We start from the raw sequence: 17,400 nt of genomic DNA, 5'->3' as shown, positions 1-17,400 counted from the left end.
AAATTGCAGGTTAACAGCAGCTCAGATTAGAGACCAGGTCAATGCCACACAGAGTTCTAGCAGCAGACAAATCTCAACAACAACTGTTAAGAGGAGACTTTGTGCACCAGGCCTTCATGGTAAAATAGCTGCTAGGAAACCACTGCTATGGACAGCCATCAAGAAGAAGAGACTTGTTTGGGCTAAAGAACACAAGGAATGGACATTAGACCAGTGGAAATCTGTGCTTTGGTCTGATGAGTCCAAATTAGAGATCTTTGGTTCCAACCACAGTGTCTTTGTGTGACGCAGAAAAGGTGAACGGATGGACTCTACATGCCTAGTTCCCACCGTGAAACATGGAGGAGGAGGTGTGATGGTGTGGGGGTGCTTTGCTTGTGACACTGTTGGGGATTTATTCAAAATTGAAGGCATACTGAACCAGCATCTTGCAGCGGCATGCTATTCCATCCGATTTGCGTTTAGTTGGACCATCATTTATTTTTCAACAGGACAATGACCTCAAACACACCTTCAGGCTGTGTAAGGGCTATTTGACCAAGAAGGAGAGTGACGGGGTGCTACGCCAGATGACCTGGCCTCCACAGTCACCAGATCTGAACCCAATCGAGATGGTTTGGGGTGAGCTGGACCACAGAGTGAATGTAAAAGGGCCAACAAGTGCTAAGCATCTCTGGGAACTCCTTCAAGATTGTTGGAAGACCATTCCCGGTGACTACCTCTTGAAGCTCATGAAGAGAATGCCAAGAGTGTGCATAGTAGTCATCAAAGCAAAAGGTGGCTACTTTGAAGAACCTAGAATATAAGTCATAATTTCATTTGTTTCACACTTTTTTGTTAAGTATATAATTCCACATGTGTTAATTCATAGTTTTGATGTCTTCAGTGTGAATGTACAATATTCATAGTCATGAAAATACAGACAAATCTTTAAATGAGAAGGTGTGTCCAAACTTTTGGTCTGTACTGTATATTTTTATTTTGTCTACATTTTCCACAACACTTTACAAGCAATGGGTACTGTATATGTAGAAAAATATAGACATTACAGAGTGCAATAGAAATATCCGGCTTAGAGACCCTAGATTAGTATACTATGTAAGTACGAAAGGTTCAGTTTTCAGAGAATCAGTTTAGGATGGAGAATAAGATTTTAGAGACCGCTGACAGACAAGCACGGCTGTTTTGTAGAAGTAGAGGAATGATGTCAGGGGAAGAGGTAAATTATTGGGTGTCAGAGAATTGAAACTAAATTCTAAATCTGATGATAGCTCGCCCTGGAGGGGCACGAGACATAATGTGGCATCTTACTACAACAATTTAAGGTGGAAATATAGCAATTCTAAGTGCCACTGAATGTGTGCATGAAGTCAGAGGATGACAACAGGAAAGGTCATTTGGGTTTTCCTCCCCATTTCTTACCAATTCTCCCAAAAAAATCAAGGTTTTTTTTACATGTCTGTAATGCCTATATTCTATTCTGCCATTCTTATTAGAGCCAAATTACTGTCTATTCAACTTATCCAGATATTGTGATATTCAACCATGTTTTTAAGAGACAGATAAGGTATTTATGTCTAAATTTACACTCAAGTAACACAAGCTTGTTTTTCAAAAATGCTAGAGCCAGATGCTAAAGTCTATAGTAAACTATTATAAGGCTTGGTTTAAAAACATAACATTCTCTGGGTGTCATTTTTTGCTGGTTTTCTCATAGCCTTATCCATAGGACTTCAAGAACACTAAGAAAAATGCTAATGCAATCAATTTGTTTACAACTGATATTTTGGGGGCTATAACAGGGAGATCAACCCCAGAAAACAGATGTGGAGAATGTCACCTTCTTTAACCACAAAGCATGTACTCTATATAAAACTGAAGCTTGAATCATATTACCTATTGTATACATATTCCACAAGTTCTATCAGCAAAGTTTGTTTATCTTCTTGGGCTCATAGCTTTTTATCTTTACTTCTGTTTTGTACTAATTTTTAAATAGTCTAGCAAAATATTTATCTATGTACTGTAAGTTAGCAGTTTAAGTAATTTTGTTTTATTTCTCTTTTAATTTCACAATATGATAAAAAAATAGATTTAGAATCCCAACATTCTTAGGACCTGTTCACATTGCATTTCTGCAGTTGCTGTACATCCAAGATTCCTTCTAAATCCCCAAGAAACAATATTCAGAAGGAACCCCCAATTCTACATTAGAGCAATAAAATACTGTGGTAAGAACTCAGCTCAAATGCCTGAAATGCTTTTTTTTCTAGAAATGTCAGGCTTTTGTGCATCTGACCTGTCAATCTTCAGGAGTGCACCCCCCCCCCTGGAAAACAGGATAGCTGCCAAAGATGAAACTTTGGAATAACCCTTTGAAAGAAAGTTTTGCCCTTTTGTTTTTCCCTCCCCACCTTCCCAGAGCCATAACTTTTTAAATTTTCTGTCAATATGGCCATGTGGGGCTTATTTTTTGCATGACGAGTAGTACTTTTGAACGACACCATTGGTTTTGCCATGTCGAGTACTAGAAAACTGGAAAAAAATTCTAAGTGCGGTGAAATTGCAAAAAAAAGTACAATCCCACAATGTTTTTTTGTTTGGCTTTTTTGCTAGGTTCACTAAATGCTAAAACTAACCTGCCATTATGATTCTCCAGGTCATTATAAGTTCATAGACACCAAACATGTCTAGGTTCTTTTTTATCTAAGTGGTGAAAAAAATCCAAACTTTGCTAAAAAATAAAAATGTGCAATATTCCGATACCCGTAGCGTCTCCATTTTTTGTGATCTGGGGTTGGGTGAGGGCTTATTTTTTGCGTGCCGAGCTGACGTACTGTTCCTTCCAATGGCAGAAAGGGGTTAAATTAATTTATTTAAACTTTACAAAAGTATATTTCTTTTTATTTGATGTATTTAACATATGTAATCCACACCTTGAGGAAGCAGCAGTGAAATGAGTGCATATGTAAGGGAGTATAAAGCATATTCATCTCTGTTGATTGTTACACACTCTATCTACCTTGCCTATGGGTTTTTTTGTGCCCTGGCCTGGCTTTGAATTCAAACATGATTCATATGTAATGAATTATTACTAAGCTAATGTGGTAGGGTATAAGGTATTCTTACCCACCACTTGTTGTCTTGACTGCACTGCCATTCAGGCCTTTTTCATTAGTTGCACTAATGCACTTTGCACGAGTCATTCAGTTTGCTTAGTCAGACTTGGCAGCAGCAAAGCCAACACTTGAAGTACTTGCATTCCTTCTCTGGCCACATTTCATTTATGTATTAGGGCTACTTGCTACACTGCCTACTTCTGCCTACTTTTAGGATTTTGGCCATTTACCTTACAATGAGGTTTTATATTGATGTGCCCTATGCACTTTACTTAATTAGATTTTTTGTGCCTGCATTTATGTGGTCAGCAGCCTTGTATATGCTATGTACTGTCTATATTGTTATATTTATTAATAAAATTAATACTTTAGGATTATACTCTGTGGTGTTTCATATCCCCTCTTTTTGTGTCCATTAGTTCATGAGTTGCTGTCCTTCTTTACATATTTTGGGACATTTGTGCTAAATAAGCTTCTGTTGTGATGCATATACTGTATACTTGTACACCTTGCATCTTTAATATGTGGTGCTACTGTATGTATTTAAGCACTTACAACCTATAGTACTCTGTATGTGTTAGGTGTTAAGTTCCCACCACTGCACAGGGGGAAACTCGAACCATCTCCGCTGCAGCCTCCCATTCTTCTCCAGCCGCAGTGGAGCCTGCTCAGCAGAGACGTCGGTCCCAGCATCTGGCTCAGGCTGATATTGTGCAACTGGTTACTGCTGCCTTTCCAGGCTCTGCCGTTGTAGCCAGTACTGATCAGCAGCGAGCAGGTCTTTCTGGGACTAAGTGCCACTTTTCTCATACTGATCATGCCCACGGGACGACCTCCCATTGGAGGTCGGGGGTCACATGTTCAGGTCCTGTTGCGGCTCCTATTGGACCATCTGGAAGGTTCCGGTGTCCTACTGCTATAAAAGCTTTGCATGGCCACTCGGCCATGCGCTAGTGTAAACTTGCTAATGTGTGTGTGTAGATGAATGTCTGTCGATGGATGAAAGCTCCTTAGTCATTCCCTTTCCTTGTGTTGATAACTGCTCGCGAATGGTGGAAGCTACCTAGCGCCCGACAGTGCTACCTGCACACTCAGCACTCGTTACAGCGTCTCTTCGCAGTGCCCGCCAGTGCGGCACCGTGCGCAATCAGTGCGCTTTCTTGACAACCGGGCAGTGTAGGGTGGGAATTCCCGCTTGGACTCAGCATCTGACTCAGGGCGTCCTCAGGTGCGGACTCAAAAGCCACCGAGGGTCAGAGCGAGTCCAATCACCAGTTTAGTGGGGGTAATTCATAGGGATCCCACTAGTGTCTCTCAGCTGCACCGTGTGACTGCTAACAGGGTGCGTGCAGCGTATATTGGGCGACTCTGTGAAGCAACAGAGTTCACTTCCATTCACACTGGGTGAGGTTTAAACCCACGTGTGAACAAGCGTCCATCCACCATTACTCAGCAGCAGGTGTCATCTCTGCAAGGTGGACCCCGGACTGCGAACGCACCTCATATTCTCTATTATTATTATTTGGTGCGTTCCGCCAGTACTAACAGTATGTTTCCACACAGATTATACTAATTTTAATAATTTGCATGTACCATTGGGGAAGCTCTTAATTATATCAATATCATCAGAATATATATATATATATATATATATATATATATATATATATATATATATATATATATATATATATATAAAAATAAAGGGAACACTTAAACAACAGAATATAACTCCAAGTAAATCAAACTCCTGTGAAATCAAACTGTCCACTTAGGAAGCAACACTGTTTGACAATCAATTTCACATGCTGTTGTGCAAATGGAATAGATAACAGATAAAAATTATTGGTAATTATCAAGACACACTCAATAAAGGAGTGGTTCTGCATGTGGGGACAACTGACCACATCACAGTATCAGTGTTTTCTGGCTGATGTTTTGGTCACTTCTAAAAGTTGGTTGTGCTTTCACACTCGTGATAGCATGAGACAGACTCTACAACCCACACAAGTGGCTCAGGTAGTGCAGCTCATCCAGGATGGCACATCAGTGCGAGCTGTGGCAACAAGGTTTGCTGTGTTTGTCAGCATAGTGTCCAGAGGCTGGAGGTGCTACCAGGAGACAGGCCAGTACACCAGGAGATGTGGAGGGAGCCGTAGGAGTGCAACAACCCAGCAGCAGGACCGCTACCTCAGCCTTTATGCAAGGAAGAACAGGAGGAGCACTGCCACAGCCTTGCAAAATGACCTCCAGAAGGCCACAAATGTGCTTGTTTCTGCACAAATGGTTAGAAACTGACTACATGAGGATGGTCTGAGTGCTCGATGTCCACAGATGGGGTTGTGCTCACAGCCCAACACCGTGCAGGACGAGAACACCAGGATTGGCAAATTCGCCACTGGCGCCCTGTGCTCATCACAGATGAAAGCAGATTCACACTGAGCACATGTGACAGACGTGACAGAGTCTGGAGATGCCGAGTAGAGTGCTCTTCTGCCTTCAACATCCTTTAGCATGACCGGTTTGGCCGTGGGTCAGTAATGGTGTGGGGTGGCATTTCTTTGGAGTGCCGCACAGCCTTCCATGTGCTGCCAGAGGTAGCCGGACTGCCATTAGGTACCAAGATGAGATCCTCAGACCCCTTGTGAGACCATATGCTGGTGCAGTTGGCCCTGGGTTCCTCCTAATGCAGGACAATGCCAGACCTCATGTGGCTGGAGTGTGTCAGCAGTTCCTGCAAGATGAAGGCATTAAAGCTATGGACTGGCCCACCCACTCCCCAGACTTGAATCCAATTGAACAAATCTGGAACATCATGCCTCGCACCATCCACGAACGTCATGTTGCACCACAAACTGTCCAGGAGTTGGCGGATGCTTTAGTCCAGGTCTGGGAGGAGATCCCGCAGGAGACCATCCGCCACCTCTTCAGGAGCATGCCCAGGTGTTGTAGGGAGGTCATACAGGCACTTGGTGGCCACACACACTACTAAGCGTAATTTCCTTGTCTTGAGGCATTTCCACTGAAGTTGGATCAGCCTGTAATTTGATTTTCCGCTTTGATTTTGAGTATCATTCCAAATTCTGACTTCCATGGGATATTATTTTTGATTTACAGTGATCATTTTTATGTTTTATTCTTCTCAATACATTCCACTATGTAATGAATAAAGATTTGCAACTGGAATATTTAATTCAGTGAAATCTAGGATGTGGGATTTTAGTGTTCCTTTTTTTTTGAGCGGTGTGTATATATATATCAGCCTACCCTAAAACTCCTTCTAAACTTCAGTCAAACCAGCGTCAAACAGATTAAAGCTTATATATCCTATAATATCTGCCTACTGATTACAAGAGGCAATGTTACAACTGTAGAGTGCTATGATAATACTATGGTGCATCCGTGCAAACTGGATTACTCCAAATTACTCTAAACTGTATTACTCCAAATTTGCAAATGTACAAGCTCTTATCACACAGAACAACTGCCTAAGTTTGGAAACATCTGTAGCTCCATATAGGCCAATAAGCAAATGCATGCACCCCAAAAAAATAATTTTGAAAATGATACATTCATATCTCAAGACCTCAACTGTATCATAGCACTTACAGTAGTTGAATTTGTTTACATTAGGCATTTTTTCACAAGATGTATGCAAATGTACTTAGCAACAAAGATCTACTCACACTGTATATGCAAATGGTTTCACCAAATATGAACAATAATCATGGTGTTGATTTTCTATAAGTATATTTAAAAATGTGTATTTTGATTGGGATTTATGTTTTGTTTATGTCCCTATAATATAAGGTTATTGTTATATTTCTTTTATTTATAATTAAACACTTACCACTTCTTCATGCTTGCACTTCCTCACATTTATGCCATTGATCTGAAATCAAAATGTATTCATTGTTATTATCTGCAGCTGCCAGGATATTTAACCATTGGAATTAGAGCAAAAGTTATGTCTTACCTGCAGAATAGCATCCCCAATGAATAAAAGTCCAGAAAGCTCAGCTGCAATCATGAGAACAAAAATAATGATGAATAAACAAAATGGATACTGTGATCTTTAATATTTGGTTTATGTGAATAATAACAAATGCTGTTTCTTCCCGCTAGAATCACACTTCAAAGGATTTTCCATGCTGATCATTTCAAATGTAAGATAAAGAAACTCATTTTCCAGGCTGCCAAATGTAGAGTGCCTGGGAAGAAAACATTAATCCTCTTAAGTCTCCTATGGGCAGTCGCAGGATTCACCGACTTGGTAATTTTGGTATTTCAGAGATTGCATTTTCTTGATTAGCAACTAGAAGGATGCATCTATCTGCCACAGTGGTATAATTCAATTTGCCTCTAATTCTTCCCCAAGTAATAATTTATTTTTTCATTATCCAGTCATCACACAGCGATTCAAAAGCTTTGTAATGACTCCCAGCCTTTAAGAAGAGCCTTGTGTACTTTGTGCATCAAGGCAAAAAACCCACATGGAAAAATAATTTCTTAGATAAATGAAAAGGATGTCTGCATGTGGCTTATTTACATATTAGTAGATTTGCTGCTCTCCAGGCATACTAACTGTAATCCACCACAATAGCATCTTACTTACTTTCCTCTTATTCACTTCATATACATATACGCTTTAATAGCACGATTGCGGTGGGAACTAGTGCATGCCGGAAATGCTAAGCAGATATCATAAAGTGATATACTTGATATTGAGGCTATGTGTTACAGGAATAAGCATACTACTTCAAGGGAGGTAACGCTGAGAATTCTAGCTCGATTGTTGACTCTTACTGACTGCTACTGCCAACCGCTAATGTGAAAGACATCTATAGAGATATAGTAGGAATGTCCGGGCAAAAACTAAACATGATGCTTCTAAAAAATTGCCAAGTAATTATATCATGTCATATAAACTCTTCATACACTATGTGATATAAAAGAAAAAAGACTCCCTGGAGAAGAAAGTCAAAGTTTTCTGAACTGCATAGTAGAAGTTCAGCACTCCGACCAACAGAGGCCGCTGTCTTCCTGTTCAGGGTGATGCCACACACCTCAGCTCAGTGAGCCACGCTATTGCCTGGAGCGCAATCATTTGCATGAAGATTTCTCTTGAACTCCTGAACTCTTACTAGTGCAAAAGGAATTTAAAGATCTCCTAAGGTTTTCTGGATTCTCAGTTTTGAGACAATATTGTCAGGACATTCACCTAACTCAATCCCAGTAAGGGTACCGTCACACAGTGCCATTTTGATCGCTACAACAGCACGATCTGTGACGTCGCAGCGATCGTATGATTATCGCTCCAGCGTCGTAGACTGCGGTCACACGTTGCAATCACGGCGCTGGAGCGATGCCGAAGTCCCCGGGTAACCAGGGTAAACATAGGGTTACTAAGCGCAGGGCCGCGCTTAGTAACCCGATGTTTACCCTGGTTACCAGCGTAAACGTAAAAAAAACAAACAGTACATACTCACATTCCGGTGTCTGTCCCCCGGCGTCTCAGCTTCTCTGCACTGTGTAAGCAAAAGAGCCGGAAAGCAGAGCGGTGACGTCAGACGTCACTGCTGTGCTCGCTTTCTGGCTGGCCGGCGCTCACAGTGCAGAGAAGCTGAGACGCCGGAGGACAGACACCGGAATGTGAGTATGTACTGTTTGTTTTTTTTACATTTACGCTGGTAACCACGGTAAACATCGGGTTACTAAGCGCGGCCCTGCGCTTAGTTACCCGATGTTTACCCTGGTTACAAGCGAACACATCGCTGGATCGCTGTCACACACAACGATCCAGCGATGTCAGCGGGTGATCAAGCGACGAAAGAAAGTTCCATACGATCTGCTACGACGTACGATTCTCAGCAGGGTCCCTGATCGCTGCTGCGTGTCAGACACTGCGATATCGTATAGATATCGCTAGAACGTCACGAATCGTACCGTCGTAGCGATCAAAATGGCACTGTGTGATGGTACCCTAAGTCAACTGAAAAATCGGCTTCGAGTGCACCCGTACTATGTCAATAAGGATTTACCAGTGTGTATTGGATTATACTATTGAGGGAACCAGTGTTTTTCTTGTTTAATTGAATCTGTTAATTAAGGTCAGTGCATCCATTTCAGCCTTCTGTGAACTTTAGTGCAGAGCATACACTTTTTAGGACTATATAATATACTAATTTATATATTGGGATGGATCCGTCTGCCAGTATTACATTAATGCACAGTTGACTGAATTCTTAGCATCATCCTGCCACCTTTTCATAATTCAATTCTCTTGTTTGGATTGCGCTCCTTAGGGTCTCCAAAGTGTTTGAGATCCGGAGGGGATTACCATGCCTACTACCATACACATTATTGACTTACAGAGTAACAGCCATTTTCATTTTTATTTCATAAATCAATAAGGTGTATGAATATAAGCAACTTTCTAATAAATCTTACCAGAAAAATATGCTTCTTTCGATGCCAACATTATTATCATTATAAAAATTCTAAATCCTGAGGCAAAATTTGTATTCAGTGAAGACGACTTTCCCATTACTGAGATAGAAGATGGCAGCTGCTACTGATAAAATTCTATCGGATAGGAAGGGGAGGAGCTTTTCCTCTAGCTCCTGTCTACATAGAATTGTATCAGTAGTAACTGCCATCTCCTATCTCAGTAATGGCAAAGTCTTCACTGAATACATATTTTACCTCAGAATTGAGATTTTTGATAATGACTGATCAATTTCGGCAGAGAAGGGAGCAACATTTTTCTGATAACATATATTACAAAACAAAGTTTCTTATTTTTATGTGTACTATTGGTTTATGAAATAATGAAAATAACACTTATGATTTAAGAAATAGGTTATCTGTGAATTTTCTCATACAATACAATATTTTCTAAGCCAAAGTATCTCTAAGGTTCTAGCGTAAGTTGTGTAAAAAAATTGTCAGAAACTTGCACTAGAGTAACTATGGGTTTTAGACATTTTTCTTGACTTTTTTTACCAAAAAGCAGGAGTGTTAGTCTGCTAGAATAAAATTGTGGGCTAAAAAGGAAATCCATGTACAGAAATTGCACCAAAACAGCTTCAATATGTTTATACAAATTATTCACAATAGCAATAAGTGAATCTGACAAAATTTAAATTCATTAGTAGCTTGGGAGCTTTGATTTACATCAAATTATTTAGTATGAATCCAATGGTATTTCTTATGCTTTCTAATCATATTATTCTATCCATATCCCAAGTTACCCATAATAAACAGAGTGAAAATTAAAATGCTCACTTTGCTGCTCACTCGTCATGCTGCCACCACTCATTGTCCATTTTTTTGTGAAGTTCTATTCGACATCTTTTCTCATTAGTGTAGCCCAGTACACAGTGAATATACCATCAAATAATTATGTAAAGTTGTGTGAAGGGGGGTGGCAGCAGTGGGACAAGATATTGTGATGCTCATCGAAAGGAAATTTTAAGTATTTATTGTTTTTGTTTTTATTTCCTTTCCGGCCCTCAAAATCCAGCAAAATGTCCACCAGCCATATTTTAAAGAATGATTTCACATGATCAATCTAAAATAGAAGGTATTGTCATGACTCCACCACTAATGATGTCCTAAGTAGAGATGAGTGAACTTTTTCGGAAAAGTTTGCCAATCTTAAAGTCAGCATAAACATTGTGCATACAGAGTCATGTTCAGATTCCCCAGCATTTTCTGCAAAATGATTGAGTTTCCACTGTCTATGATCTTGTCAGCGTAAAGTTACCGCCAGTAAGATGGTTATTGTTGGTCAGTGATTTCTCCCTGTAAACTGCAGTGAACTAACCACCCCGTGAGACTATTGACACTGTGCTAGCGGTGATGTCACCAAGGTCCCTGCAGTTTAGGGGCCCAGCTAGGAAGGTAGCCTCAATGACCGATGGTAACCTTGATGATGTCACTACTAGTCACTGAGGCTGCACTTGCAGCAGTTCATTCCCCAGTGGTTCTGAAACCTGGATGGTCACATCTTGGCACCGACCAGGTTGAAAACTGTTTATCACCAGGCATGGGTTATGGCATGGGACAGAACGATGGACAGGTGAGGAATATGGCTGTTTTTCACTTTTGCTTTATTACAGGAGACAAGGGCTGCACTGCAATGGGCATTACGTGAGTATAACTGTGTTTGTTATTTTTAAATAAAAATGGAAAAGCGAGTTTTGTTTTTATTTCAAATAAAGGACTTTAAACTTGCTCTGTGTTTATTAACAATATAACTATAAGATTAGTAATGTATAGGCGTCTTATAGACACCTCTCCATTACTAAGCCATGGGCTTGATGTCACCGGTCAATACAAAGGTGACATTAACCCCACAAATATGATCACTTTCATAGTTAATTGTTTAATCTATTTGCATAGTTTTTCCTCCTATATTTTGCAAGTCAACAAACTGGCTGGCCTGGACAATGTGCAGTCAATACATCGGCAAACATAATTGTTCAATTATCCAGCGTCTCTAATCATCCAGGATAACAGCAAAATATGTTACATCAAATGTCAACTTACTGGTCAATATTACAGGCTTATACTAACAAATGTCTCTGTTTTCCTGACCAACCAGAAAGAAACATATAAATTCAAAAATCAACATATAGATAACAATCAATGACTCCTGGCTTGCTGAAAATAGACATCTGTTTAATTAATTTAAAATGCTGTGTTGTCACAATATATTTAGAGTGCAGGCACCAACTGATAAATACTCCCAATAGCTTCACCTGCTGTTGCTGTTATTAACATCAACAACCATCAGCTAATAGGAGTAGTAGTCCCATCTGCTGATGCCAGTGACTGGAAAAATGTTTTCTCTTGATCACAGCTGTGAGCTCATGCTGTCGTTTGATAACGTGATCTGCTGCTCTTTGACCGATGGTAATGATTTTATGACAGCATGGCAAACACTGGACTTTCTGCTCCCCATTCAAGTGAATGGGGTTTAAGTTCAGGTTCAGGCTCAGGTACTGTTTTTGTACACAAACCAAACCTTTTTTAACTGTTCACTGAACCCAAACATTCAAAGTTTTGCTCATCTCTAGTCCTAAAGACACCATGAGTGACAGCTCAGCCTTCAGCTACTTATTATTGCGAATAACAGCTCAGCTGCCCAATCCGGCTTGCAGAGTTTCCACCAGGTGAAACCCACTCAAGGTGATTACCTGGCTATTTTGTTAGCTGGCAATGGTCACACCATTGTCAGTCATATCCTTGATCGCTGGTTTGATAGCTCTGTGATCTGTGTTCAGTTATTCTGATCTTTGTTGCCAGACCTTGGATTTGTCTTTTTGACTATTCATTGTATTGCCCCTTTTGTTTTGACATACTCTGCCCTTTGTTGCCTGACCTCAGACTTTGCCTTTATCTTTTCTGTTGTCTTATCCCTTTTGACTTTGAAGTACTTCCCTGTCATTTGACCTTGACATCCTTGCATTATCGCTTGTCCATGAGAAGTGATTCTGTGTCACAGGAATTTATAAGTCTTATTTTCAATGACAACTTTTTTCCTTCTTTCAATGGTGACATTTTCAAAATTTAATTGCAATGACCAAAAATTGATTTAACCCCTTAACGACCAGAGGTATTTTTGATTTAGCATTTTAATTTTTTGCTCCCCTTCTTCCCACAGCCATAATTTTTTAACGTTTTGGTCAAAATGGCCATGTGAGGGCTTGCGGTGGATTGTGGGACGAGTTGTATTTTTGAACCACAACATTGATTTTACCATGTCATGTACTTGAAAACAGGAAAAAAATTCCAAGTGCGGTGAAATTGCAAAAAAGGGCAATCACACAGTAGGAATAATGTCAGGTCAGTTTAGCTTAATGCTAAAACTGACCTGACATTATGATTCTCCACATCATTACGTGTTTATAGACACCAAACATGTCTAGGTTCTTTTTTATTTAAATGGTAAAAAAAATTGCAAAGTTTGTTAAAAAAAAATTGCGCCATTTTCTGATACCCATGAATTTTTTGTGATCTTGGGTTGGGTGAGGGCTTATTTTTTGCGTGTTGAACTGATGTTTTTAATGATGCCATTTTGGTTCAGATACGATATTTAGATCGCCCATTATTGGATTTTAATGCAATGTTGCGGCAACCAAAAAAACATAATTCTGGTGTTTTGAATTATTTTATCGTTACGCCGTTTAGCGATTGGGTTAATTATTTTTTTATATTGATAGATCGGGCGATTCTGAAACCTGCAATACCAAATAGGTGTATGTTTGATTTTTTTTAATTGTTTTATTTTGAAGAGGTGAAAGGGAGGTGATTTGAACTTATATTTTTTTTTTCCTTTTTTAAATAATTTTTTTAACTTTTTGCATGCTTCAATAGTCTCCATTGGAGACTAGAAGCTGCCATAATCCAATCGGCTCTGCTACATACAGGCGATGATCAGATTGCCTGTATGTAACAGAATTGCTCTCTTGCTATGTGCGCCGACCACCGAGTGGCACTCATAGCAATCCGGCAGTGACAACCATAGTGGTCTGCTGGAGACCTCTGGTTGTCATGCCAACCCATTATTGACCCATGATCACGTGATGAGGAAGGGAGTTAAATGCGCTGTCAGAGTTTGACAGCGGCATTTACAAGGTTGACAGCCTCTGGTGGTTCGGTGGTTGCAGGTACATGTCAGCTGTTCAAAACAGCTCACATGTGCTGGAAAAGATGTGAGCTGACCTCTGGAGCCCACATCAAAGGGAGGGAGTCCGACATTGGTGTACATTTATGCCCAATGTCAGAAAGGGGTTAAGCTACAATTTTTTAAAACTGTACTTATAAACATAATGGTTTTATACATATAGTATTTGTTGGGCTTAAAAAAAGCAAGAAAAAAATGTATTTCTAAACAAGGAAAACTAAAAGTAATAAAAGTGCAGCACTACCAGCTGTGTCCCGTCGAACAGAAGGTAAGCGGGTCCTCTGAGAAAGGCAATTTGTAATTCAGAAGGATAAAGCTTTAGAATAATCACAATCACGCTGGTAAAGGAAGTTGTAGCTCCAACTGTGCATATGCACCGTAAAGTATAAAAATCTACAGAAGACTAATCCGATATATTTATGACTCTTATTAGTACTGCTCAGGCAAATCATGGTTCTATTAGCTAGTTAAATGTAGAAAAGAAGAAACAAGCAGAGAACACCTGTAGTAAACTGCTCGCCTATAGTGAAGATTTAGTTTAATACTTAGAAAAATATTTGTTTGTTTTTTTAGGATTATAGAATACCTGGAATTTGAAAATATCCATTAAGTTTTTATTTTGTTTGGTTTTGATTTTTTTATATATTGCTGTCACTTTACCTTTATTGAATAATGCATCATTTAATTTTTAAATTACAGATAAGTGTCAATTACTTTTTAGTAATGTATGTTCAAACAGTTTTTGCTTCATTTTCATTAAGCATTTCACCATTTGTGTAATCTTCAGTGAATTTGGATTACAGTTTATTCAAAATCAGCAGACAATTAACCCCCGCTGTGTCTAAACTCACCTAAAGGCTATGTTCACATGACTATTTTTCTGTCTGAGTGCTACCCGTGAAAAACATTACAGCATTCAGACCAATATTATTCAATAACTGTGCTCATATAACCTTATTTATTTTCACAGGACGAAACATGCAAGTAAAAAAATCACAGCATGGAATAGTTCTGTGTTTCAGATAAAATTTGCCTATTCTAGTTTTTGGTGGTGAAAACAAATATTGGATCCCATGCACATAAAATATATAGCATCAGAATATTTGTAATTCCTTAAAATAGGAAACAGTATTTGGTCTCGTAAATGTTAATGACTGCAGATGTATAAAAATGGATGTTATATGGAATGCATATGGATGACAATACAGGGGAACAAATATCTGTTTGGACTAAGGCCAGGTTCACACTGCGTTAGCAGCAGCCCATTCAGCACATACGCTAACAGGCTGCTGTTAACGCAAGTGTCGACATTACATCGCACTAGCGCAGATAGAGCATCTGCTAGCTCTATCTGCGCTAGCAGTGACGGACCCGGAAACGCTGCAGCCCACGTCTCAGGGTCCGTCACTCAATGACGGCACATGGCTAGTGCACACCCATTATGGGCATGCTCTAGCGATGCATCAGACATTGCATTCAATGACGGCGTTAACGGACTACGTTACACCACGTTATGTCATGGTGTAACGTAGTCCATCTAACGGACGCCAGGAACGCAATGTGAACCCAGCCTTAGGGCAAAGGGGTATTTCTTACCTCCTTTATTTTTCATTAGATATATGTTTCCCTGTCTGTATGACCTTGCAGATGACATTAGGAGGGGCTTTTGGAGTATTTGCAGTGTAATGGCAGTGGTGCTCATAAGCATTGGGTGCCATGACAGCAGGTTCTCTTCCATGCAAGGCAGATGTTTCTCCTGAGCATGGCAGAGATAGGTAGAGTAATGTCACACATCAGAAATACCGCATGTAAACTAAGGATAGAGGGAAGTCCTGGACAGAGTGTACAGAGCATACCACATGGGCTACAGGTGATATAGGTAGAGTCTGCTTATGGCAGCTGCAATATGGAGACTCCCTCACTAACTTTGTTTCCCAGATAGAGGCAGTACCCTTGAAAGAGGTAATAAAAAGAAGGGTTGAATGGTTCAGAAAAGGTTGAAACTAGCTCTGTTGTTCTGGAAACAATTTCTTAATTACTATGTGTAAGTTGGCCAGCCAGTCTTAAAGAGTGTAGTGACTGTTATTAAAGACTAGACACACCAGGTGGACTCAAATTTTTCCCCACATTCTGAAAATGTATGTGCTGTAAATTTGTCTAATGTACCTGTGCCTGAGATCAAGATGTATAAATCTACAAAAAGAAAGTGATAAGCACCATTGTGCCCCACAGAGACACACAAAAAAGTCCAGATCACCCTGCTAACCCCACTGTGCATACTGAAGGTCACGGGCATAATCTTTAACCTTAGGAACTCCACTTAACATAAAATAGTGTCCTCTGTGACCAAAATCTTTACCATTATCCTGCTGTGTGTATTGATATAAAAGTGAAAATCACGATAATATTTCAATCTCCAGAAGTGATCACTGTATGGGAGGTTTTTCATCCTGACTGCATGACTATAAGGGAGATTGTTTGTAACCAGGTTAAACTAAATGAATACAAATCTCATTAAAAAAAATCACCAGGGATTTATATGTGGCTAAAAAATCATTAGGAAATGTATCCTGTTAAAGGGGTTGTCCCACTAACAAAGTTTATTTAAATCAATAGATCTTGGATTAAAAATAAGTTCCACAACTGGATGTTATTATATAAAATGTTCCTGTGCTGAGATAATCTTATAAATGTGCCCCTGCTGTGTATTGTGTAATGGCCGTGTCTGACCGTACAGAGGGACATAGTCTGATCATACCAGAGCTCCTGGGCAAGGGACAAAGTAAAAAATTATACAAACAGGACAGCATGTACACAGACATTACACAGTACACAGCAGGGGCACATTTATAAGATTATCTCAGCACAGAAACATTTTTTTTAATCACATCGAATTGTGAAACTTATTTTTATTCCAAGATCTATTGACTACAATGTACTTTGTTCATGGGAAAAACCCTTTTAATTCAACTCAATAAACTTTCTTCAAGAATGATCCTTGAATGATTCATTAGCCACAATAACTGTAATTTTCTACTAGTTTTTGTTATTACCTTTTTCAGCACGGTATTATAAATTATTTTCCTCTACATGCAAATCATTCTGCACAGTTTTTACATTTACAATTATTGAGTAAATGTCTAACATAAAAATATTAACATACCATACCTCTTTGTTCTTTGGATATCTTGGATATGACAACTGGAATATTATGTTCAGATCCTCCCTACAAGACACAGGAATTGTTTCTAAGCATTAAAGAAATTAAGAAGGTAACAATGGAGAAAATGTCACTGGGTTAATTTGAAATTCATTATATTAAAGGTGATTGCAGAATATAATTCCCATGTTACATTGTATTAATATGTTATCTTATAACACCATTCAAAATTACAAAATTAATAAAATGTGAATTACTAATTTGGTGCAAGATTACATTTTCCTATTTGGTCTCAAGCACATAATGGCTTTTAATGGTAATGTATGTCCATGTCCTATAACAATTTATAAGGCCTTATTATACCTGCTCAGGTCTTTAATTTACAATTTTATTTTCTTTTGAATTTTGTATGAATATGACACATAAAA

General features: G+C 39.2%; 1 protein-coding gene across 4 annotated transcripts in view; it reads right to left on the bottom strand.

The window, feature by feature from the left end:
- SNTG1 (syntrophin gamma 1) overlaps positions 1-17,400 on the bottom strand; it is a 1,080,379-nt gene that overhangs the window by 291,622 nt on the left and 771,357 nt on the right. For all 4 annotated transcript variants that reach the window (XM_077270476.1, XM_077270477.1, XM_077270479.1 and 1 more), the window contains 3 exons: positions 16,981-17,038; positions 7,096-7,139; positions 6,970-7,011 (listed from right to left, as the gene is read on the bottom strand). In XM_077270476.1, the coding sequence (XP_077126591.1) occupies positions 6,970-7,011; positions 7,096-7,139; positions 16,981-17,038 (144 nt within the window). The remainder of the gene's footprint in view (positions 1-6,969; positions 7,012-7,095; positions 7,140-16,980; positions 17,039-17,400) is intronic.

This window comes from Ranitomeya variabilis, chromosome 6 (genome assembly GCF_051348905.1).
Source record: "Ranitomeya variabilis isolate aRanVar5 chromosome 6, aRanVar5.hap1, whole genome shotgun sequence".
Taxonomy (NCBI): domain Eukaryota; kingdom Metazoa; phylum Chordata; class Amphibia; order Anura; family Dendrobatidae; genus Ranitomeya; species Ranitomeya variabilis.
The sequence above is the reverse complement of the archived record's forward strand: the minus strand, read 5'-3'. Positions and strand labels throughout refer to the sequence as shown.